This window comes from Natator depressus, chromosome 20, assembly GCF_965152275.1.
Source record: "Natator depressus isolate rNatDep1 chromosome 20, rNatDep2.hap1, whole genome shotgun sequence".
Lineage (NCBI taxonomy): Eukaryota > Metazoa > Chordata > Testudines > Cheloniidae > Natator > Natator depressus.
The window spans coordinates 2,868,112-2,892,833 of NC_134253.1; the positions used below are offsets into that span (position 1 = coordinate 2,868,112).

The 24,722-nt window shown below is 55.0% G+C and overlaps 2 protein-coding genes across 2 annotated transcripts; one reads left to right on the forward strand and one right to left on the reverse strand.

Annotated features, from left to right (window-relative positions):
* On the forward strand, window positions 1-5,812 carry ACKR5 (atypical chemokine receptor 5). The gene is made up of 2 exons (XM_074934970.1): window positions 1-171; window positions 3,573-5,812. Exon 2 carries the CDS (start codon window positions 3,589-3,591, stop codon window positions 4,681-4,683), a length of 1,095 nt encoding a protein of 364 aa, XP_074791071.1. The 5' UTR covers window positions 1-171; window positions 3,573-3,588; the 3' UTR covers window positions 4,684-5,812.
* A 6,117-nt stretch (window positions 5,813-11,929) lies between these two features.
* On the reverse strand, window positions 11,930-22,803 carry ZBTB39 (zinc finger and BTB domain containing 39). The gene is made up of 2 exons (XM_074934969.1): window positions 22,752-22,803; window positions 11,930-19,210 (listed from the first exon to the last, which is right to left on the reverse strand). Exon 2 carries the CDS (start codon window positions 19,113-19,115, stop codon window positions 16,980-16,982), a length of 2,136 nt encoding a protein of 711 aa, XP_074791070.1. The 5' UTR covers window positions 19,116-19,210; window positions 22,752-22,803; the 3' UTR covers window positions 11,930-16,979.
* Between the last annotated feature and the right edge of the window lie 1,919 nt (window positions 22,804-24,722).

Below are 24,722 nucleotides of genomic sequence, written 5' to 3' on the forward strand. Positions count from 1 at the left end.
CGAGGGGTGGGGGGTATGCATGTGGAAGAAGCCAGCGAGCCCACCCTGAGCTCACTCTGGGAACGACGGTCCCTACAGCATAGATCCGCCTGAGCCACAGAGCTGGAGGCATCAGGGCAGCACCTGATCCTTTGCCACCCACCCGGGCACACCTTCAGCCTTCCACTGCAGGTGAGCATGGACCTGTTACTTTCCACCCGTGTCTCGGTCTCTCTCCTCCCCCATTGCATTCAAAGCACCAGGCTTTTCAGTGACAACCAGCAAACCACCTCCATTAATGGGGTTAGATTTCCGCAGGCATGAGTCCCCCCCAGATATCTGTCTTTTCCTTTCTCCAAACATTCTGAGAAGAGCAACCAAGCCCCGTCCTCCTCCTGGTGCACCGATGGATGCTTTTGCAGCTGACTACCCAGTTGCCAAGCATTCCTCTGGGTTGTATGCGGCTTCCCCCCCCTCCCTCCACTGCCTGGATTCCTGAGCTTTCCGGAGATCATGGTGAGGAGGGCCCTATAAATACCTAGCTAGAGTAGTGTGGTCTGTAAGCTTTACCGGGGGGAACCTCTTGTCTTGTGTGTTCTTCCAACGGCATCACGCTGAGACCTGGGTCACGCCGTGTGTGGACACAGCAGCTCTGGGATTTGGATAAGTAGGCGGTTCTGGAGGTAGTGTGCTGTGACGGTCAATTGCTTCTCTCTGCAATTTGTAATTACCACGCCTGATTGTGGTCCCAGTGGGAAATGGAACAGCAAAGAAGCTCCCAGGGGTGAGATTTGGATAGCACAGAGAGGTTGGGGTTGAAAGGGGGAGTTGAATGGCACATCTGTTGCTTTGGGCCAAGGAATATAATGATGCTGGAGTGATCTTGAGCATATTTAACATGCTTAATGTTTTATAGTAACCCCATGGCCAGTGGCTCAAAGCTCAATCAGTGATCAGATTTTGGGACATGAGGAAGGGCTCCATATAGACAGGGTCAGAGCCTCAGCTAAAGTTAATGAAGTTACACCAATTTCCACCAGCTAAAGATCTGGCCCAGCAGTTCTTTAAGCCAGTGGCTTTCAACCTTTCCAGATGACGGTCCCCCTTTCAGGAGTCTGATTTGTTTTGCGTACCCCCAAGTCTCACCTCGCTTAAAAACTACTTGCTTAGAAAATCAGATATAAAAATACAAAAATGTCACAGCGCTCTATTATTGACAAATGGCTCATTTTCACTGTATAATTATAAAATAAATCAACTGGAATATAAATTCTGTACTGGCATTTCAGTGGAAAGCATAGAGAGGAGTATCAACAAGTCATTGTCTGTAGGAAATTTTAGTTTGTCCTGACTTCGGCGGTGCTTTTTATGTAGCTTGTTGTAAAACTAGGCAAATACCTAGATGAGTTGATGCACCCCCTGGAAGACTCTGCGTACCCCTGGCTGAGAACCGCTGCTTTAAGCAACCCCATTCTCGAGACAGCACTGAGACCAGCTACGGGTTTGGGCTAATATTAGTGGAAATCGTTTTCCTCCATGTGCTGCAGGGTTTCCATTGGGTGGAGGGCATGTCTGCCTGGGAAGGAGACCTGAGAACAGAATAAGTAATAAGAACACCACCTAGCTCTTACACAGCACTTGTCCTCAGCAGATCTCAGAGCAGACAAATATTTACAGAGCTCCCCATGGACTGAACCAGACTCAGACGCTGGGGATGTGAATTCAGAACTAGGATGCTCCCACGGTTTCAGTGTAGACTCTGGAACGAGCGCTGGGAGCTGCAGACGATCGTGTTCACGCAGCATTCCTCCACACACGGTGCACTCTGAGTGTCTCTGCCCACCCAGTTTGCTGTCCGCGGATTTAGACTCCCTTAGACCGAGCTGAGGTGCTGAAGCGAGGAACTTTCTCTGAGCAGGGAGCTGTTTTCCAGCTCTGGTTGGCTTGTGATGACTCCGTCTCTTCGCCGGTATCTGTTTCAGATCTGAGGCTGGCAAAGTCCCTTCTCATTTTTGCAGAGTGACAATTGCTGGCACGTTAGCCACAAGAACGAAACAAATCTGGCTGTAGGGGGAAGGTCAGTTTCAGCTCTCTCGGTTTTCAAGCTGTCCCATTACGCTCAGCGCAGTGGCTCGGAGGCTCAGAGATGAAACCCTTTCTTGCAACATGGACTGCGCGTGAAATTAAGGCTTTTTAACAAGGCTCGCCATTTCTGAGCTTGATGCTGGTTTCTCCCCGGCTGCAGAGGAGCAGTAGCGCGGGAGGCAGAGGGAAACACGAGGTCAGAAAATTGTCACCCCAGTTTCCAGCAACAGGTTTAGCATCATCTCCTCCATATTTTTTCGTACATTTAAGCGAGACTCAGAACTCGGCAGTGGCCACTGGGACACTGATGACCGGAGAGCCAAGTGCTCTGAACCCAAATGCTGAGCTCCTCTGTAAATCTGGCCATTCGTTTAGATGCCGACATGGGAGTTGTGGCTCCTTTGAGAATCTCCCCCTGATTATGGTGGTTCTCATAGATTCCCAGAGTTTCAGGCCAGGAGGGCCCATTCGAACATCCCGTCCGACCTCCTGTGTAGCACAAGCTAGAGGATTTCCCCCGGTTACACCCGTTTTGAGCTCAATAATTCGAGTTTAGCCAAAGCATCTACAGAAGGGCATCCAGTCCAGATTCAGGGACATCCACCACCTCCTTTGGTAGTTTGTTCCGAAGGTTAATCACCCTCATGCTAAAGAAGTTTCCGTCTTATTTCTCACTGGAATTTACTTGGCTTTATTTCCAGCTACTGATGCTTGTTCTTTCTTTCTCCCTTGGGTTAAAGGCCCCTTCAGTACCCAGATTTTGTCCCCGAGAAGGTACCTAGACACAGTCATTTCTGGATCTTCTTTTTGATAAACAGAATTTGCTGAGCTCACTTGAAAATCTGCCCACAAGTGACAGATTGTTCAAAGTCACATCGGGTACGTCTACCCTGCGATAAAAAGCAGGACCAAGTTTCAGAGCCTGGGGCTCAGGATGTGGGGCTAAAAATAGCAGGGTAGACGGGTTTGTGCTCCGGCTGAAGCTGGGGCGCCAAGACCCACCCCCTCATGGGGTTTCAGAGCCCGGGCTCCAACCCCAGTGCCTTCACTGAATTTTTTAGCCCCACATCCTGAGCCCCGCAAGCCTGAGCCAGTTGATCCGGACCGGGCACAGCTGTGCTGTGGGTCGTTTACTGCAGTGTAGACATCTCAATAACGAGTCTACTGGGGGCCGAACCTAGATGTCCTTAGCCCTGGCCCAGTACCATAGTCAAAAGAGTGTTCTCCTCTACAGGAGACAATTCAACTGAGTGGGGGCAGCAGTAGAGGTTGGGTGACCTGCCCTTCCAAGCAAACATTGCTGCTTGCGGGGGATGTGTGTGTGAAGGGGGGTGGTCGTGTGTGTCTGGGCACGTGTGTGCATGTGTCTGGGCGTGTGTCTTTGTGCGTGGGGAGGGGATGAGCTCTGGAGATCCGGAGAGGGCTTTGGAAAGGATCCCCACAGTATGTCCCTACTTGTCGTTCTGCAGCCAGACCCCAGCAGTTAATCGCCTTCCCTTTCTTTCCAGCCGCTCGCCATCCACAATGGCCGAGGTGACCACGGTCCCCGCTGAGACGCCAGATCCCTTTAGCAAGTTCGGGGACTACCACAACTGGACCCAGCTGCTCCAGTACTTGAACTACACCTTCACCTTCTGCGACACTCACCTGGACGAGAACATCAAGCGGGTGATGCTCTTCATCCTCTACTTGGTCATCTTCGTGGTGGGGCTGGTGGAAAACGTTCTCGTCATCTGGGTCAACTGGCACACCTGGGGGAACAAAAACCTGGTCAACCTCTATATCCTCAACATGGCCATTGCTGACTTAGGGGTGCTGCTAACCCTGCCCATCTGGATGTTGGAGGTCATGCTCGACTACACCTGGCTCTGGGGCAGCTTCTTGTGCCGCTTCACCCACTACTTCTACTTCGCCAACATGTACAGCAGCATCTTCTTCCTGACCTGCCTCAGCGTGGACCGCTACGTCTCCTTGACCACTGCATCCCAATTCTGGCACCAGCATCAGCACCGGGCACGCCGCCTCCTCTGCTTCGGCATCTGGCTCTTCGCCGCCCTCATCCCCTTCCTGGAGGTGGCCCACACGCAGCTGGTGGACTCGGTCGAGCCCATGTGCATCTTCCTGGCCCCCTTCGAGACCTACGATGAGTGGGCCCTGGCCATCAGTTTAGCCACCAGCATCATTGGGTTCCTCATCCCCATCTCCATCATCGCTGTCTTCAACATACTGACGGCCAGGTACATCAAGCACTCCAAGCCGGAAAGCAGGAAGCACTGCCTCCTGATCTATGCCTACATCGTCGTGTTCCTAGTGTGCTGGCTGCCCTACCACATCACGCTGACCCTCTTGACCCTCGATGGCAGCTACTTCATTTACAGCTGCAACGTTGCCAACTTCCTCTACTTCTTCTACGACATCATAGACTGTTTCAGCATGTTCCACTGCGTGGCCAACCCCATCCTCTACAATTTCCTGAGCAAGAACTTCCGCGGCAAACTCATCTCAGCCGTGGTGAAGTACATCCCCAAAGACCAAATCAACCAGAAAGGCGGGGACAATTCCTCTTCCAGCACCCAGCACTCCATAGTCATTACCAAAGACAACATCCCACCTAATTAAACATCCACTGGGCTCTCCACGCATTGCTGGCAGCTGGTCCCAGGGGTGGCTGGCTTCTATTTCTTCCCCCGGAGATAAGGCAAGACACTTTGCTTTTTGATGGCATTTTCTTGTTGCCACCCAGGGCTCTGAAAGCTGGAGGGACGGTAGAAATGAAAGCTGGAGGGAGCAGCAGATATTGTGCCTCTGACATGCTGCTGTACCAAATCTATTTAGCTAAAGAACCAGAGAGGAAGAGATGTCCTATATTTCAAAGAAATGCTCATTGGTTTATTACTATCGATTATTCTGGCTACCCAGGGACCTCAATGCAAATCCGGCCACTTTGCTCTCCAGCGCCAGCTACGCAGGAGTTGGAACGAGCAATGTTTTGCCCCCAGCTTTTCCGCGACTCCTGCCTTTTGCTTGCAGATGTGCTCCGGATATCCCACACCTGGAAGAGACCAGGCGTTAAGCTGCCTCTTTCCTTGAACCATCTAGCTCAGAAAAAAGGAGTGGAATTTTTTTCCTTCGGAACACACATCAATCTATGCGCAGTACCAGTGAGAAAGATGAGGGGCTGATCTCACAAGGGAAGCCAAAGGGAGTGGGAGCCACTCAGCACTATGCAGGATGAAGCCTTCACAAGGGAAACAGCATTTCAGCACCAATAGGAAACGGCTTTTGGAGAGCAATATTGCAACCACAGAGGGAAAGAAGGAGAGAGGAATAAGGCCACTGTACAGATGTGTTTCCCTAAGGCCTTGTCTACACTACCACTTTTGCCGGCCAGAGGTGTGAAAAAAACACACACACCCCCCGACCGACGTAAGTTTCATCGACAAAAGTGCTGTTGTGAGCAGTGCTGGGTTGGCAGGGGAGGCTCTGCTTCCGACATGGCTCACGCCCCTCATTGGGGCTGGTTTAACGATGCCGGTAGGAGAGCTCTGTTCAGCCCTGAGCAAATTCTGCGAAAGCACGTGGGGAGGGGAAGGCGAGAAGGTAACTGGAAAGACTGGGAATTAATAACTCAGAAAGAACCAGCTGATCCATGGCCTTGGACTGCTAAAAATACGGGAAAACAAACTGGACAGGATCTGGAGAAAGGGTGCTTCGGTCAAGGAAAGGAGAGGCTGATGGCAGGATGTTCCCAGAGGCAGAGCCGTCCCTTGGGTATGGTGAATCAGGGTGACTGCTCCGGGGCCCACGCTTCAGCGTTCGTGGGTCATGCGGGGGATGCCAAGAAGGCCCGGGGGGGGGGGCGGTTAGGAGTTTGGAGGGCCTGGTGCCAGCAGCAGGGGTTGGACCCGCACTCACTGGCTGACAGCACGCGTTGCATTTCTTTTTCTTGCTCGGCATCGGGGGGCTCGGGCTCAGTCTCTGGCAGCAGCAGCAGTGACCCCAGCCTGCCCCGCTGGCTCCCGGTGTCACCCAGGCCAGGCTGATCCCATCCATTGCCCTTCTGCCTCGGACCCCCCAGCACAGGGGGCCGCCTCGCCCCTAGTACAGGTGCCACCCTGTGGCTCTCCATCATCCCTTGCCCCCCTGCACTGGTGTCCCCTCCCCACACCAGATTTCACCTGTACAAAAAATGTTAAGGGGGCCCATACAGGCTGATTTGTCCCGGGCCCCACATGCCCATAGGGATGGCCCTGCCCAGAGGTTGAAAGAACGAATCATAGCAGACAAGAGAAGCAGGTGGGACTGGCCCTGCTTCTCTGACAAAGTGCACTGCATTCATTCTGGGGCTTTCGGGCGATACACACCTTGCTTAGGGAGACACTCCATGTCCCTTTGCCACCTGGGAGGCAAAGGGCAGGTGCCTGTGGATTTCTAAGATGAAGGGGTTTCCATAGCAAATAATTAGCCTCATCAGAAGGGGATTTTTTTTTTTAATTGCAGTGGAAAGTTACTGGTCTCTTGCCCGCCCTGCCCCACCCCTCAAGACCTCATGTGAAACAGATTATGTGACATTTCACGACATTGCGACAGATTAGAATGAGGTGCCTTTTGCGTGGCCGGGGACAGCGGAGTCTGTATCCCCTTCGGGAGCCATACGAGCCATGTTTCTCCCCGCTCCCCTTGGAATGCCTCCATGCTGCTCTTCAGCAGTCCCGCAAAGGGACGTGGGTCACTCCTGCTCCTCTGCCCCCAGCCCTGGGTTCAGGAATCAAACTCCACTCTCCCAAACTGCGGCAGGCCAGACACACAACCAGCCAATCCAGTACCATTCGTGCTCCCGGCGGGCCTTTTGCTGGCTTCCAGCACACACCTTGCTACCTATGTAGATCCACATTTGCCTGTAAAATGCGCCCATTCATCTCCACCAAGGCCTTGAATGCAACGGCTATGGGAAAAGGCACCGACCCTTTAAAGAGAAGAAACTTGTCCCCATTCCCCTCCTCCTGTTGGGCAAAGTTTAACAACGTGCACAATGTAAAACAGCAGCATAGACTGTCGGCTTTTTGGGGCAGACACTTCTGCGTTTGCACAACACCTCAGACAGCACGCTCCCGGCCCACGACTGGAGCTAGGCTATGCTGTGAGCATACAGATTGTGACCACCACCACGGACCCAGGAACAGGATGGCAGCCACTCACCAACGACGCGGTCCAGAGAGCCAGTCCTGAGCGCCCCAGGGACTTCTCATAGACGCACCTTTGCTGTCCTCTTGGCTAAAGAAAAGGACAGTCACGGCATGATAGAAAGACATTTGGTGTGTGATAAACCCGCTCTGCCTAGGTAGAAATGTATCCAATCTCTTCATGATACCTAAACATTTAAAGCTCTCTCTATTTGACCTATTAAACTTCATTTTTAAAACCACGGTTCTGTTGCCTGGCTAACTTTCTGTGTCACAATTCAGAGATATTAAAGCCAGAAGGGATCATCCTGTCTGACCCCTGCACAACCCAGGCAGTAAAGTTTTACCCAGTGACCCCTGCCTGGAAGCCAATAACACAAGGAGGGACCAGACAGCATCTTTTAGAAAGGCAGACAGGCGAGAGTACAAGATTTCCAGTGATGGAGAAACCTCCACATCTCTTGGTGAGCTGTCCCAAGGGTTAATTGTCTTCAGAGTTAAAAAACGCAGAATTTCTAGTGTAAATTGGTCTAGCTTCAATTTCTAGCCACTGGAGCTTTGCCTGATAGATTAAAGAGCCCTCTGCTATCAGGTCTCTTCTCCCCATGTAGGCACTTAAAAACCACAAGCAAGTCACCTCTTTACCTTCCTTAGCACTGAAAGACTACAGAGCAGTGAGACTCAGCCCCCAGTGGTTCAAGGAGCCAAATTAGCGATCAACATTCCCCACAAGAGCCACCACAGTGTGAATTCATTGTTTCATTTACTATATGGTCATAGTTAAACAGTACGACGGGAAATATTTTGTGTGCGTGTGTATATATAGAGATATACACACACACAATTCTCACTGAAAAATGACTGACCAGATACTAGTCTCTTATCAACTGCAGTTGGTTAATAACAGAGTAAAAACATCCTAATTGGTTAATAACTTAGATTGGTCAATAATTTAAATCACCCAGTGTTTTAATATCACGTGCTGCACAGAGCCGCAGGAGAGACATTGAAGAGCCCCTTGTGGCTTGCAAGCCTCAGTCTGAGTATCGCTGCTTGCACAGATCTACCGATCTTAGGTACTTACAAGATCCTCGTTATGATAAAAGCTGAACACCGTGCAGTCTTAAATATATTTATCCTCACCAGAGTCCTGGGAGATAAGGAAGGATTATTACAGATGGGGAACAGCGGGACAGAAAAATTAATTTTCAGAAGTGTCTAGGTGATTTGGGAGCCTAAATTCTACTGATATTCAATAAGACTTAGGTTCCTAAATCCCTATCTGAAAATGGGACGTTGGCTCCTTTCAGAGTTTTACTGTAATGCCCAAGGGTACAGGGAGTTGGGGCGAAGAAGGGAACTGAGCCGGTCTTCCCCAAATCCCAGGTTAGTGCCCTAACTGATTCAGGGACACCTGGTGCATGGGGTTGCGTCCCTTGCCATCTTGGCGAACAGCCGCTGATGGCCCTATCCCGGACATGGGCAAACTACAGCCAGCAGGCCACATCTGGCCCGCACGACCATCCTGCCTGGGCCTTGAGCTCCCGGCCCGGGAGGCTCACCCCCGGCCCCTCCCCTGCTGTCCCCTCTCCCCCGCAGCCTCAGCTTGCCACGCTGCCAGCGCTCTGGGCGGCGGGGCTGCGATCTTCTGCTGGGCAGCGTGGCGACATGGCTGGCTCCGGCCAGGCGGGGCGGCTGCCAGACATGTTGCTCTGAGCGGCATGGTAAGGGGGCGGGGCGTGGGAGGGTTGGATAAGGGGCAGGGGTCCCGGGGGATGCAATCAGGGGACAGTGAGCGGTTAGATGGGGCGGAGGTTCTGGGGGGGGCAGTCAGGAGAAGGGGAACAGGGGGGGTTGGATGGGCGTGGGAGTCCTGGGGGGCCTGTCAGGGGTCGGGCGTGTGGATAGGGTCAGGGCAGTCAGGGGACAGGGAGCAGGGGGGGTTGGATAGGGGGTGGGGCCCCAGGGGGGCAGTGGGTCCTGGGAGGGGACAGTCAGGGGACAAGGAGCGGGGGGGGGGGCGGTTGGATGGGTGGGCGGTTCTGAGAGGGGCGGGAAGTGGGAGGGGGCGGATAGGGGGCGGGGGCCAGGCTGTTTGGGGAGGCACATCTTTCCCTACCTGGCCCTCCATAGAGTTTTGGAACCCCGATGGGGCCCTTGGGCCACAAAGTTTGCCCCCCCCCATCCTCTGTGAACTCAGCTAATTCTTTTTTGCACCCAGTTACACTTTTGCCCTTCACAGCATCCCCTGGCAAGGAGCACCACAGGGTGACTGTGCGATGGGTGAAGAAATACTTCCTTGCTGCCCGTTCGTTTCACACAACAGACGTGGCGAGTACAGCCAAACCTCGCACATCACTGCTAAGGAATTTAACCCAGCCCAAGAAATGTTTTAAAAGATTGGTCTGAGCAACAAGAGGCAGTGGGTAAAATTTACAAAAGCACCTAAATGACGTAGGAGGCTAAATACTAAGGGGACACAGAGCATTCAGATGCTTTTGAAAGGGGCTGGAACAGTGTGTTTTCCAGAGCTAGAGCAATATATATTTTCCATCCATTTATGATGCTCAGTCTACGTGAAGCATGGCATGAAACAGACTGAAAACGTTCCCGAAGAATGTCAAGTTTCCCCAATATCTTACTTATGATGCTACCGCTGTGGGTCATCAAACATTTTAGACATAGCGTGATGGATAATTAAAAAGGTCATGAAAACTCTCCAACATGACATGGTAGGGATATTTTTCTTAACACCGTCACAGATTGCTAATCCATGGGCTAGAAAAGCCATTTGGCCTTTAATAAACACAGGCTGTGCCAGACCCAATAAACAAATGTGGTTTGGGCCATCCCAGCTCATCATTTCACGCACGCAGAAAATCTGGGCTGGGACAGGTGGCCCGGCAGTATCCCAGCTTTATAATGACTGTTCATTACTTACATGACAGTAGCACCTAGAGGTGCCAAATGGGACAGTTAGCAAACTGTACAGACATAGTGACCCACAGCTCTTCTGTTCAGAAGAGCTTTCAATGTAGAAGTAGGAGCATTGCCAGCAGATCGAGGGGTGCGATCGTTCCCCTCTATTCGGCACTAATAAGGCCTCATCTGGAGTACTGTGTCCAGTTTTGGGCCCCACACTACAAGAAGGATGTGGAAAAATTGGAAAGCGTCCAGCGGAGGGTAACAAAAATGATTAGGGGACTGGAACACATGACTTATGAGGCGAGGCTGAGGGAACTGGGATCGTTTAGTCTGCGGAAGAGAAGAATGAGGGGGGATTTGATAGCTGCTTTCAACTACCTGAAAGGGGGTTCCAAGGAGGATGGATCTAGACTGTTCTCACTGGTAGCAGATGACAGAACAAGGAGCAATGGTCTCAAGTTGCAGTGGGGGAGGTTTAGGTTGGATATAAGGAAAAACTTTTTCACTAGGAGGGTGGTGAAGCACTGGAATGGGTTACCTAGGGAGGTGGTGGAATCTCCTTCCTTAGAGGTGTTTAAGGCCCGGCTTGACAAAGCCCTGGCTGGGATGATTTAGTTGGGGATTGGTCCTGCTTTGAGCAGGGGGTTGGACTAGATGACCACCTGAGGTCCCTTCCAACCCTGATATTCTATGATTAAACCATCAAAGGACAGACAAGTCTAAATGGTCACCCCCATTTTCCAGGTTGGGGTCTGAGGTACAAAGACAAGAAGTGGCTTGCTGGATGTCACATGTGAAGTCTGTGACAGAGATGGGAAATGAATCCAGATGTATCCATGCAGGGTGTCATACCGCCGCCCATCCCTGTAGCATCTGGGTGGCTTCCACGTAAAATCAGCAGCAACAGAGAAATCCCTATAGTGTCTCTGGCACGTCTCCCAAAGCTCCCTAGTACAACTCCAGCACCAGCTCTCCCGCAGTTTTACGGAACGGTTCCGGTTGGCGAGAAGGGGCAGCAAAGAGCTTACCCATCCTCCCAGACGTCGGAATCTATTAAACTGGCAGGCCTGCTAAAGCAAAGCCATTTGACTTTTGGCTCATTGTCGCCCACACACGGCAGCCCTTCCATCGAGAAGACAAATGCCTGGGTTTTCTCCAAGAAGCACTTGAGACGGCTCCTCCGGGGAACGGCTGCCTCATTTGTTTGCATCAGCAGAACAACCAGTTCGTTCTCTCCCTGAACTGAGAAGGCAGCCTTGTCCCAGAGAAAGGAATGTGCCTCTTGAAAAGACCAGCATCACCGGCTTGTTAGTTTGGTTTGCCAAAGGGAAGACAACCAGCAGGCTGTCTGGGCCAGATTCGCGATTACACTAACTCTGGCAGCATAAAGGGGCCTTAAATGCAGGTATAAATGACTCCTTGGGAATCCCCCCTATGGCAATATAGAGCTGATGGAAGGGCCCTTGGCATAGGGGATGAATTAGGGTATGACCAGACTATACTGCACCATGGCCATTCTCTGCTCCCCAGAGGCTATTGGAAGCAGAAGAAGAGTCTAATTTAGAGTGGCCCTGAGGCCGGGCAGAGTGCAGCAGAATTACCTGCGATCCTTGACCCCCGCCACCGCCCTGGCCCCGGGAAAAGGGTAACTGAGAATCAGGTCTGGGACCCACGCAGTGCTTGACCAGAAAGGCCCAAACCTCCACCTGCAGATTAAAAATAATAAACAAAAAGACACAAAGCGCAAGGGGTGGCTGTTTTCCATTTTATTATTCTAAATAAAAACCACACTTTGTGCTGGATGATGGAGTATAAAAGAATCCGATGTACAACGATTTTAGACATCTACTGTTTTGGGGGCGGGGGGGAGTTTACAAAATATACAAAACTTTACAGCAAATAGATAGTAACCACTTAAATATCAGGTCAGTACCTACTATTAACTTAATGGAAAGGTTAGACAGTAATTACAACTCTTTTTTCTGCTTCTTTTTTTTTTTTTTTAAGAGATCTGGATCCTTCGGGAGAGGGGAGGAATGAAAGCAAACCCCGTTTGTGTTTCAGAAATAAAGAGACCAGTCTTATAAGATTACGTTCTCCACTGGGACACTGCTGCCTTTTGGTTAGAGACGGGGCAGCTTGCTTCAAGCCCCATTAGCGTGGCAGGCACCTGGGATTAAACAGAACCCTACAATGCCGCTTGGATCGTTGATAACGTGTTGTCCTGTTAGAAGCCCCCATTTCATCCCCAAGGATCCCAAAGCACTTTACGAACAAGAATTAAACCTCACACCCACCCCCATGTGAGGTAGGTATTTCTTAGTGTCCCCCATGTTTACAGACTGGGGGGTAATTGATGCAAGAACACACACTGAGCCAGTGGAAAAGCTGGGAACAGACCCCAGGGGGTCTCTCTCCCAGCCCCCTGTATGGTCTACCAGACAATACTGTTACCTTTTCTCACTAGAAGTAGCATTTGGCTTCTGAAGCGGGGACAGGGCACGAATAATTGTTAGGCAGTAAACCAAAAAACCAGCTCTGTGAGCCGGGGGCATCAGCAGGACACGCCTGGCATGGGAGACACGGATTTTGGACTCTAGCCTCAGGGAGCAGAGCAGCCTGCTCTGGTTTCATGGTGAAAGCATGAGAGAGACTCCTTCTGTCTCTGGACTCCACCTAAGCCTGCCCTCCACAAAGCAGCATGGACATTGCTCGTGAAGACTACTTGATCTCCTAGCCTGGCTGGCAGGACCCAGTGGTAGCCCTATGACAAAGGGGAGGGCAGAAAACTGAATGGTAAAGAAGATGGCCCAAGCAAGTTAAGACACCAGGACCCGTTGCAGATTGGTCATTGCGTCTGGGGTTAGGGCCTTGCTGTAAAGCCCACCGAAGTCAACAGAAAGACTCTACGTGACTCCCGTGGAGTTTGGGTGTGACATATTGAGGGAGGGCGCTCCGGAGGGTGACGGCTGGATCCTGGCATTGGATCCCCAGGCTGGGAGGGAGAGCCCAGGTTTTGGCCTCATCCCAATTCGGAGAAACTAAGGGATTGAACTTGTGACAGAGTTTTGCAAATTGGAATATTTTTTCACTTGCCCACGAGCAAGCACACAGTCAAATGGCTGCCAATCTCTTGAGTGTTTTGAGGGAGAACTAAACGGGTCATTATAACCCAGGGAAAAGCCAAAGGCAGAAGTGGGCAGGGATCTGAGTTCTGGCCACTCCCTGGCTGAGCCGACAGCTCCCCCTTCCTTGACCCACTGGCGACAGCTACGCTGAGCTGCGGAGCAGTCGAAGCCCGGGGAGCGGCAGCAGGGGCCTGCCTTAGCCGTGCCAAGTAAATACCCAGCGGTTTCAGACGGTCCCTGGGCCACCCTGGCTTCACTGCTACCTCAATGAGTTTGTGGACACAAAAGGGGACTCACACCCCTAGCTCATACTGTAGACATAGCCACAGACCAGAGTCACGAAAAAGGGGGCAGGCGTCAGCCTTCCCTTCCCCTGACCTTGGGCAGGGTGTCACTTGCCTGTTAGTGTTTCAGCGTCCAAGCGTTTGTTTGTTTTTTTGCCGCAAAGGCTTTTGCTTCACTGCTTCGATTCGGGTGTGCAGACCTGTAACCGTGGGGCAGGGCCCCGCAGTGTTCCACACGGCTTCTGGGACATGGCAGAATGACCTCCGGATGGCTACGGGCACCCAAGAACTTCTTGCCTCTTTGAAAACCCTTCATAGGAACCCCCCGACCGGCTCAGACCTGCCGTCCATTTAGTCAGCACCAGGTGGGCCAGGGAAAGGTGTAGGACACCCCCTCTGTGACAATCACGGGTTCACCTGTTCAGTTCGACATGAAGTCAGAAGTCAGCCAGGGCTAGCAAAGTTCGGGGCAGATTTAATCAAGAACTAGAATTCTGTCATTTCAACATCCACTTCCTCTTTTAAACATATCCAGGGGCTGGGTCAAGCTTGGAGCCACCCAGGGATGTCTGCATACGGCATCCCTTAAACTGGTTAACATTACACAGACTGCGGAGGGCAGATCTCAGATGATGGTCTCGCCACCATAGGCTTTTTCTCAGTGCCACGTGGTTTGACTGGGGCACCAGTGTTTGAAAGCGCACGTCAGGACAGAGGTCAGCAGGGTTCCTTCTGCTCAGGAACTGTGGTTGGTTCCCCGTGCGAGCTCTGGCACTGCCTGGAGGAATGCAGCCAGATGCCTTCAGGGCTCTGTCTCCATCACCTGCATTCACATGCCCTTATCACGGCTTGAGGACGTGCCGACGGGGGCATTAAACCTTTACACTGAAACAACCACCATCAGCTGCAGATGGGAAGGGATTCTGATGACCGTGCTAAAAAGCAGGAGCTTCCAAATGCGGCCGGGGATGCTGCCCTTCTGCAAATCCCACCCCAACCCTAGAGCGTGAAGTCCGACTGGCGGAATCGGTACCGCTCCTGACTCTAATCAACAGGAGATGAACAAGAGACTCGCTCCGTTCCCCAGGGCTCCCGGCACAATTAACTCTTAACGCCCTTGCCCCCTCAGACCACAAGCTCCTGACTTCCTTGTGCACCCTCAGACATCATGCCCCTTCTGCAAACCTACTCCTGGCACGCTAGGCTAAGCAAGCAGTCTCTGCTTATTGCTCACTCCTCTTCCAGTCCTCATCCTACCCTTTATCACGAGTGTTCGTTTCACAGGGCCCAGAAACAGAGAGCAGAGTACGGAGAAGGACGATGCTGCAGGGCTGTTATTGCACCCAGGGGCAGGGGTAGAGAGGGGTTTTTTTTTAAAAGGAAGGTGAGGGGTCATTTCCCTAGGATGCTACATAATAATACTCATAAGTGCTCTTCATCTTCAACACTCTTTACAGACAGTAACTGGTTAATCATCACCACGCTCCAGGGAGGTAGGTAGGTACCACAAGTATTACCGCCCCCATTTTACAGATGGGGAAACTGAGGCAGAGAGGCGAAGCGACTTGCCCAAGGCCACAGTGAAGTTAGTGTTAGCAGTGGGGTTCGAACCGAGGGACGCCTAGGCCCCAGGCCAGACCAACGCTGCTCCTCTGAGGGTGTCTACACTGCAGCGGTACCGAGCCTCCCCGCCCGGGCAGACAGACTCTTGCTAGTTTTGCTCGAGCAGGTGCGCTAAAAATAGTAGCCTGCATGTTGCAGCACCAGCGTCAGTTCCAGCGAGTCACCGAGCTCAGATCCGGGGCTCGCCTGAGCCGCGGCCAGTGTGGCAATGCCTTTTTAGCCTGCTGCCTCGAGCGCAGCTAGGGTGAGTCAGTCCCTCTTAGAGGCAATGTGGCAGAGAGAAGCTCCCTGGGGGGCTGGGGAGAGGCTGGCAGAGTGTTCAGAGTGTATGGAAATGCGGGAGCCTGTCCACAGATTCCCGTGGCTTCAAGCCCCGAGCGCTTCCAGGTTATGAGGTAGTACGAGTCACCCAGGGACAGCTCTAACCCAGGCTGCTACATGTGTCATATTCACGCCTTTCCCCTCCCCGCCCCAGGGCAGTCACGCTGGAAAAATCACCCCGACCTCCACCAGCGGGCACGTGTGAAAAGCTACAGCGTTACCCGGTGAAAGCAGAAGGGGCAAACTTTCGTCGGCACCGACGACGTCCTTCGATAGAAACCACGTCACAGACCCGGTGGCCGTTCCATTACCGCGGGGTGGGGGGCTAACCCTGTAGTGGGGAGAACGCTTCTCCTGCAAAGACACCTTCCCAGGAGTTAAGGCAATGGTTTCTTTTCACCCTCATCTTAGAGGGCTTTGCACGGGCACAGGGATGCCCAATGCGCTCCACACCCCAACCCCTAGACTGCTGCGCTACCGACTTAGGGAGGGCAGGGTGAACTATAGGTCGTGCCCCAGCAGCATTAACATGCTACTGCAGGCCGCAGAATCACAGAGACTTGGAGGGGATGATCTCTGCTAAAAACATTTCTCTTCGGTATGGGGGTGGGGAAAGGGGGAGAACAAGGGGGAAACCAGCCCTTCTGCCAGCATTTGCTACGTGCTTCCCCTGGCTCAGTGACTCTTCAGAGAGGGTAACGTGTTCCCTCCTGACAATCTAGCCTAGTTTATGGAGAGCGACCTCTCCTCTTTTCTCCAAGAAGCTCTGCCCCTGAGCTAGGGCTGCTCTGTTACTCCTACATTTTCCTGCCTCTCAAATGTGACTTTTAAACTTCAGAAGAGGTACGGGGGGGGGGGGGGAAGGGGGAGAAAACAATCAGCAACTGCGGCCCTGGCTCAGATGGGCGGCTAGAAGTTGCGCTAATCCCCCTTTTCAAACATCGAGTCGAACTCCTAGAGCGCTCCCCCGGCCGCAAGGCCACACTCTGCTTTGTTCCTCCCAGTAGCAGCAAAGCCTAGAAGAAAACCAACTAGTGTTTTCGTGTCCAACACCTTCCCGTCCCGGCTCTACTGAGGCTGGCTGTCAGGATAATAGCAGCATAAATCTAGGTGTGATCTCAAACCCTTGGGAGGCCAGGCTCGGGTTAACCTGCTCGACGGAGACAGTTGTCTATTTATTCGATCCAAAACCTGGGAAGAAACGCCAACCCACGGAACTCAGCAGCCTCTAACGGGACTGGAGATAAGTAAAGAGAACGGGCTTCTTGGTTTAGCTCACGTGCTGTTAACTGGAAGGATGCAGACAGAAAAATTCCGAGGCAAGGCCAAAAAAAAGGAGAATTCCATCCACAACGTCCGACTGTTAAAACTGTGTATGTGTGTGTGTGTGGGGGGGGAAGTCACCACTTTGTAGTTAGCGTTTGCTCCCCCACCCCACCAGCGCCGCCCAATCAGCTGTCTGTATTTTTCTCTGCGTCTTTGGAATGGATTATGTACATGAACGTCTGTTCGATGGTGAAATCGGGCGGCAGGCTGCCTTTGTGGACGCCGATGTGCTTGCTCATGAGGTTTAAGGTGGAGCTGTAGTGTCCACACACAGTGCATCGGTACATGAGGGCCCCCGAGTGCGTCTTCAGGTGGCACTTGATGGTGGAGCGGCCGCGGAAGAATTTGTGACACACTTTGCACTGGTAAGGCTTTTCTCCCGTGTGAATCCTCCGGTGGTAGTTGAACTCGCTCGTGTGGGCAAACCTCTTCCCACAGACCTTGCAACTGTACTTACTGTTTCCTGGCTGGTTCTGCAGAGCCAGGTCCTCGCTCAGGAATTCCTCTGGCACCTTCCTCTTCTGGAGGGCTTGCTGCTGGAGCCGGTCTCCGAAGCTGGGCCGGACGACGTCCAGGCTGCCGCCACACTTGTGCTGGCTGACATGGTAGCGGTAAGCCGCTTCCAGCTTGAAGCTCTGGCCGCAGAAATGGCATCGGAAGAGAGTCTCTTCCATGCTTTGATGGACGGCCATGTGCTTCTCCAGCAGATGCCGGTCCACGAAGCTGTTAGCACAGATGGAGCAGGAGAAGACGGAGATGCCCAGGTGGGACAGGGTGTGCCACATCAGGCTGCAGAGGTTGAGCTGCCGCTGGTCGCACACGCCACATGTTTGGCCTTTCAAGTTCATGTGGTCCAGGATGTGGCCCCGGACAGTGTGGAAATCTTTGGCCAGTGGCTTCCCGCAGGCGGTGCATACCAGCTCCGAGCCGGGCCCTCCGCCAAACAGGTTGATCTTGCTGGGCAGTGGGTCACTGGGGTGGACGATAACGTTGTTGTCAAACACCCCCTCTCTCCGGTGGAGGGTGAGCTGCCATTGGGTGAAGAACTTGGTCTCGCACATGTCGCAGGAGAAGAGGAAGATCCCGATGTGGGACAGGACATGGGTGACCCGGGAATTCCGGTCCTGGAAGTGGGTCTCACACACCTTGCAGTTGCCGGTGAGCAGGTCCACGTGGTCCCTCGCATGCTGGCGGATCAGCTGGATGTTGGGTTCCAGGACCTTTTTGCACACCTGGCAGGGCATGGCCTTGCTCTCCCGGCTGTCGTTCTCAAAGGCCAGCTCCTCCTCGCTGTCGTCGCTCAGCTCAATGACCTCCTCCACCGGGCCCAGCTCTTCGCCAGTGTCTTCAAAGTGCAGCTCGTCCGCCCCTAGGTCCTCCAGCTGCAGCTCATCCATCTGCCCGAAGCCCTGATCTTTGGAATGGTCACTGTTGCTGGGGCAGGAGTTGCTCCCGGTGGAGATGTCCAGCGAGGTATCAGCAGCGAAAAAGCTGGTCTTGCTGAAGTCCCCGTTGCTCTGGATCTTATAGGGCTGGCAGGTACTTGCAGTGCTTTGAACGGCCATGTTTACATTGCCCAGGCTGGGTTGAGCCACCATGTTGGTGGGAGAAGCAAACTGCTCCGTCAGTTCCTGCTCTTCTGTCTTTGGAAGCGGTTGATGCATCAAAGGCAGGTTATGGCCGGATTCACTCATGGGATTCCTGTCATCCTCTTTGTAGCCACCTGCCAATTCCCCGTGCAAGATGCAATTCCGCTCAGGGCCAAAGTGCTCCCCACTACTCCGGAGTTCGCCCAGGGAAGGGTTTGGTTCTGTCACCGTGCTGCCCAAAGGGCCCGAACGGCCTTCTCCCGACCCAGAGGGCTGCTTGGTAATAGCTGAGCTCTCCAAGTCGGGGAAGGTGGAATGACACGCCTTGAGCAGATCCTCCATGCCCAGCCTCTCTGCCACCTCGTATATGACGCCCACGTTGATGAGGTCCGTGAAGAGCTCAGAGGTGTAGACGAAGCTCAGGATCTTCTCAAAGTTGGCCGGCGTGATGAAGTCCACCACGTAGGTCCTGGCAGCGTCCAGCCCCGTGTTCAGGAAGAGGTTCTGGAAGTAGCCGGCCGCGCAGGCCAGCACTGCTTTGTGTGCAGCAAAGGAGCGGCTCCCCACCACAATGGTGACATCACACATGGTTTCCGACAGCCTGCACTTGTTGAGTTCCTTCAGCAGGTTGTTGGGGTGATCCGTGCTGTGTAGCTTGATCCTCATGCCCATCTTAGCAGTTGCTCAAGAGTCCCTCCTCCTGGTCAGCTTCTTATTCATTCGTTCACCAGGCGCTTAGCATCCAGCGGCTGGCAGGGCGAGGGGCTCTAAAAAAAGGAAAATGCAAGAGTTTACACTTCGGAGTCATCGCTGGTTTGGGGTGAAATGTCCCAGCACGTTTCACGCTTGCGTAAGTAGCAGCCAGGGAACAAGGCGGCTGCATTGGTGGAGATTCTCTCTCCAATTACCCATTCAAAAGATACACAGAGGTGAGGGGGTATGTCACAAATGAAAGGACAGAGACAAGTGGCTGCATTCTTGTTACTCTCCTAAATCGGAATGTGTAATTTGGCATAATGATTATGATGTTGGGACTCGAGACCTGCTGAATTCTACACACACCTATAAATCCTTTAGATTTTTAAGACCAGGTTAGACAAACATGTGCCAGGGATGGGCTTGGTATCCTAAATCCTGTCTCGGCATGAGGGGGCATCTTCTTGAGGTTCTTTCCAGCCCTACATTTCTGTGATTCCATTCTGCGTCGGTTCTTATGCTGACCTCATCACTAATATCTGGTCCACTCTTCAAAGCTAGGTTGACGTAAGTTAGGTGCTCAGGGGTGTGAAAAACTCACGCCGCTGAGAGCCATCAAGGATTCTGCCTCTTGGAGAGGTGGACGACCAACAGCAATGGAAACCCCCCTTCCATGGCAGTAGGAAGCATCTACACTGCAGTGCCTCATAGCTCGGCTGCTGCAGCACTTGCAGTGTAGACGTGGCTTGAGTGTCTTCCAGTTCTGCATGAAGTGACATGACTAGCACCTACCTTTTGCCCTGTACAATTTAGAAGGTATACAGATACCGAAGCAGTGAAGGGTTAAGGATTTCTTTTTCCCCCTCTCGGGAGAGGCATATGCTAGATATTTTTTCTAATGCCTTGACTACACACAAACTGGCTCTGATCTCAGTTAAACCAGTGCAGCTTCTGCATGTAGACAACGCCTAAGGAATTACTACTAGTCTTATCTCGTTGAGATCCAAAATACCCCCGGGCAATTCTCACTTCACCATCAGAATTGGCAGAGGTTAAAAATACAAGAACTGCCACCACAGAAGAGACTAGTGGTGCAGTGAGCCTGGTATCGCACCCGAGGTTCATGAGTGAACCTAGTTTAAGATCTTGCAGCAACACAAGGAATAAAAAATAAAAGTCTGCAACTTTAAGAAGCGTGTGAAAAACTTAGAGCAAGTTCTCTCCTTCGCCTCCTGTGTCTGAGCTAGGCTATAGTTATTATTAAACATTGTCAGCTCCCTGCCTCAAAAAGCAAATGGGGGAGTCCCACAACAAGCAACCCCCAGGTATTCCCTCCGGCGGAGTCCCTTTGATTGACCTAGAGAATGGTTCACGCTCCCATCTACAGGTACAGTGCCTCAAACCCTTTCCAAATGACGAGAGAGGCTCAAATAAGGGCTTAGGTCAAAGGTGCAAAAAGACCAAATAAAAAACCTTGCTACAAAAAGTACTTTACTTTGCCAGTCACTATCTGAGCTCCTGTTTCTATATGGGGGTCTCTGTCTCCCAGCACGACTTCCCTACCAGTTCTGTAGTAGCCTCGTTAGCTATCTTTATAAATACGCAACCTGGATCGCAGACTCCTTCCTCACTGGCTGGGCACTATCACTTCTAGGTCTCTTCTAGTCAGTACGGCTCCGTAGATTCCTTCTGCCCACTGAATATCTCCAGATCCTCCCCCGGCCCCAACACATGCACTGACTTTCGTTTGCCAGGCTGGCTCTCATTTCAGGTCTTGCCCCTAGTTCTAAACTCTCTACATCTCTTTGAATGATTTCTCTGCTCTCACGGGCATCTGCATCCGCTGTCTTTCCGGACCTTTATTACAGAAGACTGGACTTGTGATACCAATCTCTGCAAGACCCAACCAGGCCGCTCCAACTCGGCCTGCACCCCCTTTTTGTTTATGAGCTGTTGGGACAGTTTTCAAATTGGACAAACTACTCAGTATTGAAACGTCTCCAGGGCAGCAGCGGGCTTTGAACCTCAGCCCTGGAAGCCTGTTCTCAATTTTTCCAGGACACCAAAGGAGACAAGGGGAAGATCCAGATACCAAGCAGGGAGGCGACACAGGAAGCCCAAGGTTGCTCCAGTTTAGAAGCCATGAAAGAGGGTGTCCCAGTTTGCAGACTCTTAGCACCCGGGGGATTTTCTTAAATAGGGAATCTTGGAAAAGGAAAAGAAAAGCCACCCTGATCAATAATTCACCAGGGAAATGGGAGGTAACGGGGGCTGCTCTGTTTGGAGCGCAGATGCAATGCTACCCCTGAACCTCACGGAGTAGGTCACCCCAGGCCCCGTTAATGTTGCATATAGCAGCTGCTTCTCCTGCTTTGCACATGTACAACCTGAGGTTTGCCTGTTTATTACGTGCTTTCCTTCCCTCTGCTAGAGGGTGAACACCCCAGAGGCCAAAATAAGGGATGGGGTCCTCAGGGTAAAGGGGGGGACAGATGAGAGGAGGGGGAAAAGATGAAGGGGGGCTGCATGGATGAGTAAGGAAAGCGGGAAGATGGGATGAGCCACCCGGGCTCCCCCACTTGGAGTACGTGTGTTGGGGGGGTGGGGTGGGAATAGGGGCTCTTCTCCATCACAGGGTTTGGGGGGGTGGATGAAAGGGTGGGAAGGGACATGGCAGGGGAATGGGGCAATCCAGCAGGAGGCAGACAGGGTGAGAGGAGGCTCTTTAGGAGGATAAGGGGGCTTTGGGGGCCAGCGTGTCCATAGGTGGGGGGGGCAAAGGGAAAGCTGCTTGGGGAGCGAACGAGAGGGAAAGCAGTAGGTGCCAGTGCGGAGAACTTAGGAGGGGGCAGAGATGGCAAACGAGGCGGCCCCTGTCCGGGCAGCTGGGATCCCCCCAAAAAGGGAGGGCGAGCCCCACATGCGAGGTAGGTGCAGAGAGATCCCCATGCAAGAGGCGGAGGAGTCCCTTGTACAGAGAGAGGGTTGGGGGGGCTCCTAAATAACAATCCCCCCACCAGACGGGAAGGGAAAAGTCGAGTCCCGTACTGAGGGAGGGGGAAGAGGGGTCCCCCCGATACAGGAGTGGGGAAGAAAGGCGAGATCGGGATCCGTGTCCCCAGGGAAGGGGGCGATAGAAAGGGGATGGAGGCAATACAGGTCCCCGGTGCAGGAAAAGGGGGGCTTCCCTATGCCAGGGAGGATCCCCTATACCACAGGAGGGCAGAAGGGGGGTCCCCCATTCGGGAGGGCGGGGGGGGCCTCACAGGGGGTGGGGCCCCATCCAGGGGTCCCTCATTCAGGGGGAAAGAGGGGGGGCTCATAGGGGAGGGGTCCCCTGCTGGGGGGGAGGGGGCAGGGGTCCCCCATGTGGGCGGGGACAGAGGGTGGTCCCATGGGGGGCGGGGTCCCGTGTCGGGGGGGGCGGCGAGGGGCAGAGGGGGCGGGGCGGCAGAGGGGGGTCACATGGGGGGCGGGGGGGCAGAGCGGGGTCCCGCGGGGGGGGGCGGCAGGGGGGGTCCCGCGGGGGGGGTCCCATGGGGGCGGGGCGGCGGGGGGGTCCGGCGGGGGGCGCAGGGGGTCCCGCGGGGGGCGGGGCGGGGCCCCCCTTACCCGGCCGGCTCCGGGCACCATCCCCGCTCGGCTCCACACAAAGGCTCCGACCCCCCCGCTCCGCCCGCCCGGCCCCGCCGAGGAGGCGGCCGCGCCGGGCCCGGCAAGAGGCTCCATCCGCCCCGCCGAGCGCCCCGAGCCCGCCCGGCCCAGCGCCGCCCCTGCCCCGGAGGGGGCACTGCAGCCGGGGGAGCTGGGGCAGGGGCGGGAGGAGTGGGGGCGAAAGGGGCAGGAAGAGGGGAGCTGGGGCAGGGGGCGGGAGGAGTGGGGGGAAGGGGGCAGGAAGAGGGGAGCTGGGGCCGGGGGCGGGAGGAGGGGGGCGAAAGGGGCAGGAAGAGGGGAGCTGGGGCAGGGGGCGGGAGGAGTGGGGGGAAGGGGGCAGGAAGAGGGGAGCTGGGGCAGGGGCGGGAGGAGTGGGGGGAAGGGGGCAGGAAGAGGGGAGCTGGGGGCAGGGGCGGGAGGAGTGGGGGGTGGGGGGGAGAGGGGAGCTGGGGCCGGGGGCGGGAGGAGTGGGGGGAAGGGGGCAGGAAGAGGGGAGCTGGGGGCAGGGGCGGGAGGAGTGGGGGGTGGGGGGGAGAGGGGAGCTGGGGCCGGGGGCGGGAGGAGTGGGGGGAAGGGGGCAGGAAGAGGGGAGCTGGGGCCGGGGGCGGGAGGAGTGGGGGGAAGGGGGCAGGAAGAGGGGAGCTGGGGGCAGGGGCGGGAGGAGGGGGGGAAGGGGGCAGGAAGAGGGGAGCTGGGGGCAGGGGCGGGAGGAGGGGGGCGAAGGGGGCAGGAAGAGGGGAGCTGGGGGCGGGGGCGGGAGGAGTGGGGGGAAGGGGGCAGGAAGAGGGGAGCTGGGGGTGGGGGTGGGAGGAGTGGGGGTGAAAGGGGCAGGAAGAGGGGAGCTGGGGCAGGGGCGGGAGGAGTGGGGGGAAGGGGGCAGGAAGAGGGGAGCTGGGGGCAGGGGCGGGAGGAGGGGGGGAAGGGGGCAGGAAGAGGGGAGCTGGGGGCAGGGGCGGGAGGAGGGGGGCGAAGGGGGCAGGAAGAGGGGAGCTGGGGGCGGGGGTGGGAGGAGTGGGGGCGAAAGGGGCAGGAAGAGGGGAGCTGGGGGTGGGGGTGGGAGGAGTGGGGGCGAAAGGGGCAGGAAGAGGGGAGCTGGGGCAGGGGCGGGAGGAGTGGGGGGAAGGGGGCAGGAAGAGGGGAGCTGGGGCCGGGGGCGGGAGGAGTGGGGGGAAGGGGGCAGGAAGAGGGGAGCTGGGGCCGGGGGCGGGAGGAGTGGGGGGAAGGGGGCAGGAAGAGGGGAGCTGGGGCAGGGGCGGGAGGAGTGGGGGGAAGGGGGCAGGAAGAGGGGAGCTGGGGCCGGGGGCAGGAGGAGGGGGGCGAAGGGGGCAGGAAGAGGGGAGCTGGGGGCGGGAGGAGTGGGGGGTGGGGGGGGAAGAGGGGAGCTGGGGCCGGGGGCGGGAGGAGGGGGGCGAAGGGGGCAGGAAGAGGGGAGCTGGGGGCGGGGGCGGGAGGAGTGGGGGGAAGGGGGCAGGAAGATGGGAGCTGGGGGCAGGGGCGGGAGGAGTGGGGGGTGGGGGGGAGAGGGGAGCTGGGGCTGGGGGCGGGAGGAGTGGGGGAAGGGGGCAGGAAGAGGGGAGCTGGGGCGGGGGTGGGAGGAGTGGGGGCGAAAGGGGCAGGAAGAGGGGAGCTGGGGGCAGGGGCGGGAGGAGTGGGGGGTGGGGGGGAGAGGGGAGCTGGGGCTGGGGGCGGGAGGAGTGGGGGGAAGGGGGCAGGAAGAGGGGAGCTGGAGCGGGGGGCAGGAGGAGTGGGGGGAAGGGGGCAGGAAGAGGGGGGCAGGAGGAGTGGGGGCGAAAGGGGCAGGAAGAGGAGGGCGGGGCGCAGGAGGAGTGGGGGCGAAAGGGGCAGGAAGAGGGGAGCTGGGGGCGGGAGGAGTGGGGGGAAGGGGGCAGGAACAGGGGAGCTGGGGGTGGGAGTGGGGAGAGCTGAGGG

Excerpts from the sequence above, each read along its gene's own strand:
- ZBTB39 (XM_074934969.1), bottom strand. The coding sequence starts at position 19,115 with ATGGGCATGAGGATCAAGCTACACAGCACGGATCACCCCAACAACCTG.
- ACKR5 (XM_074934970.1), top strand. The coding sequence starts at position 3,589 with ATGGCCGAGGTGACCACGGTCCCCGCTGAGACGCCAGATCCCTTTAGC.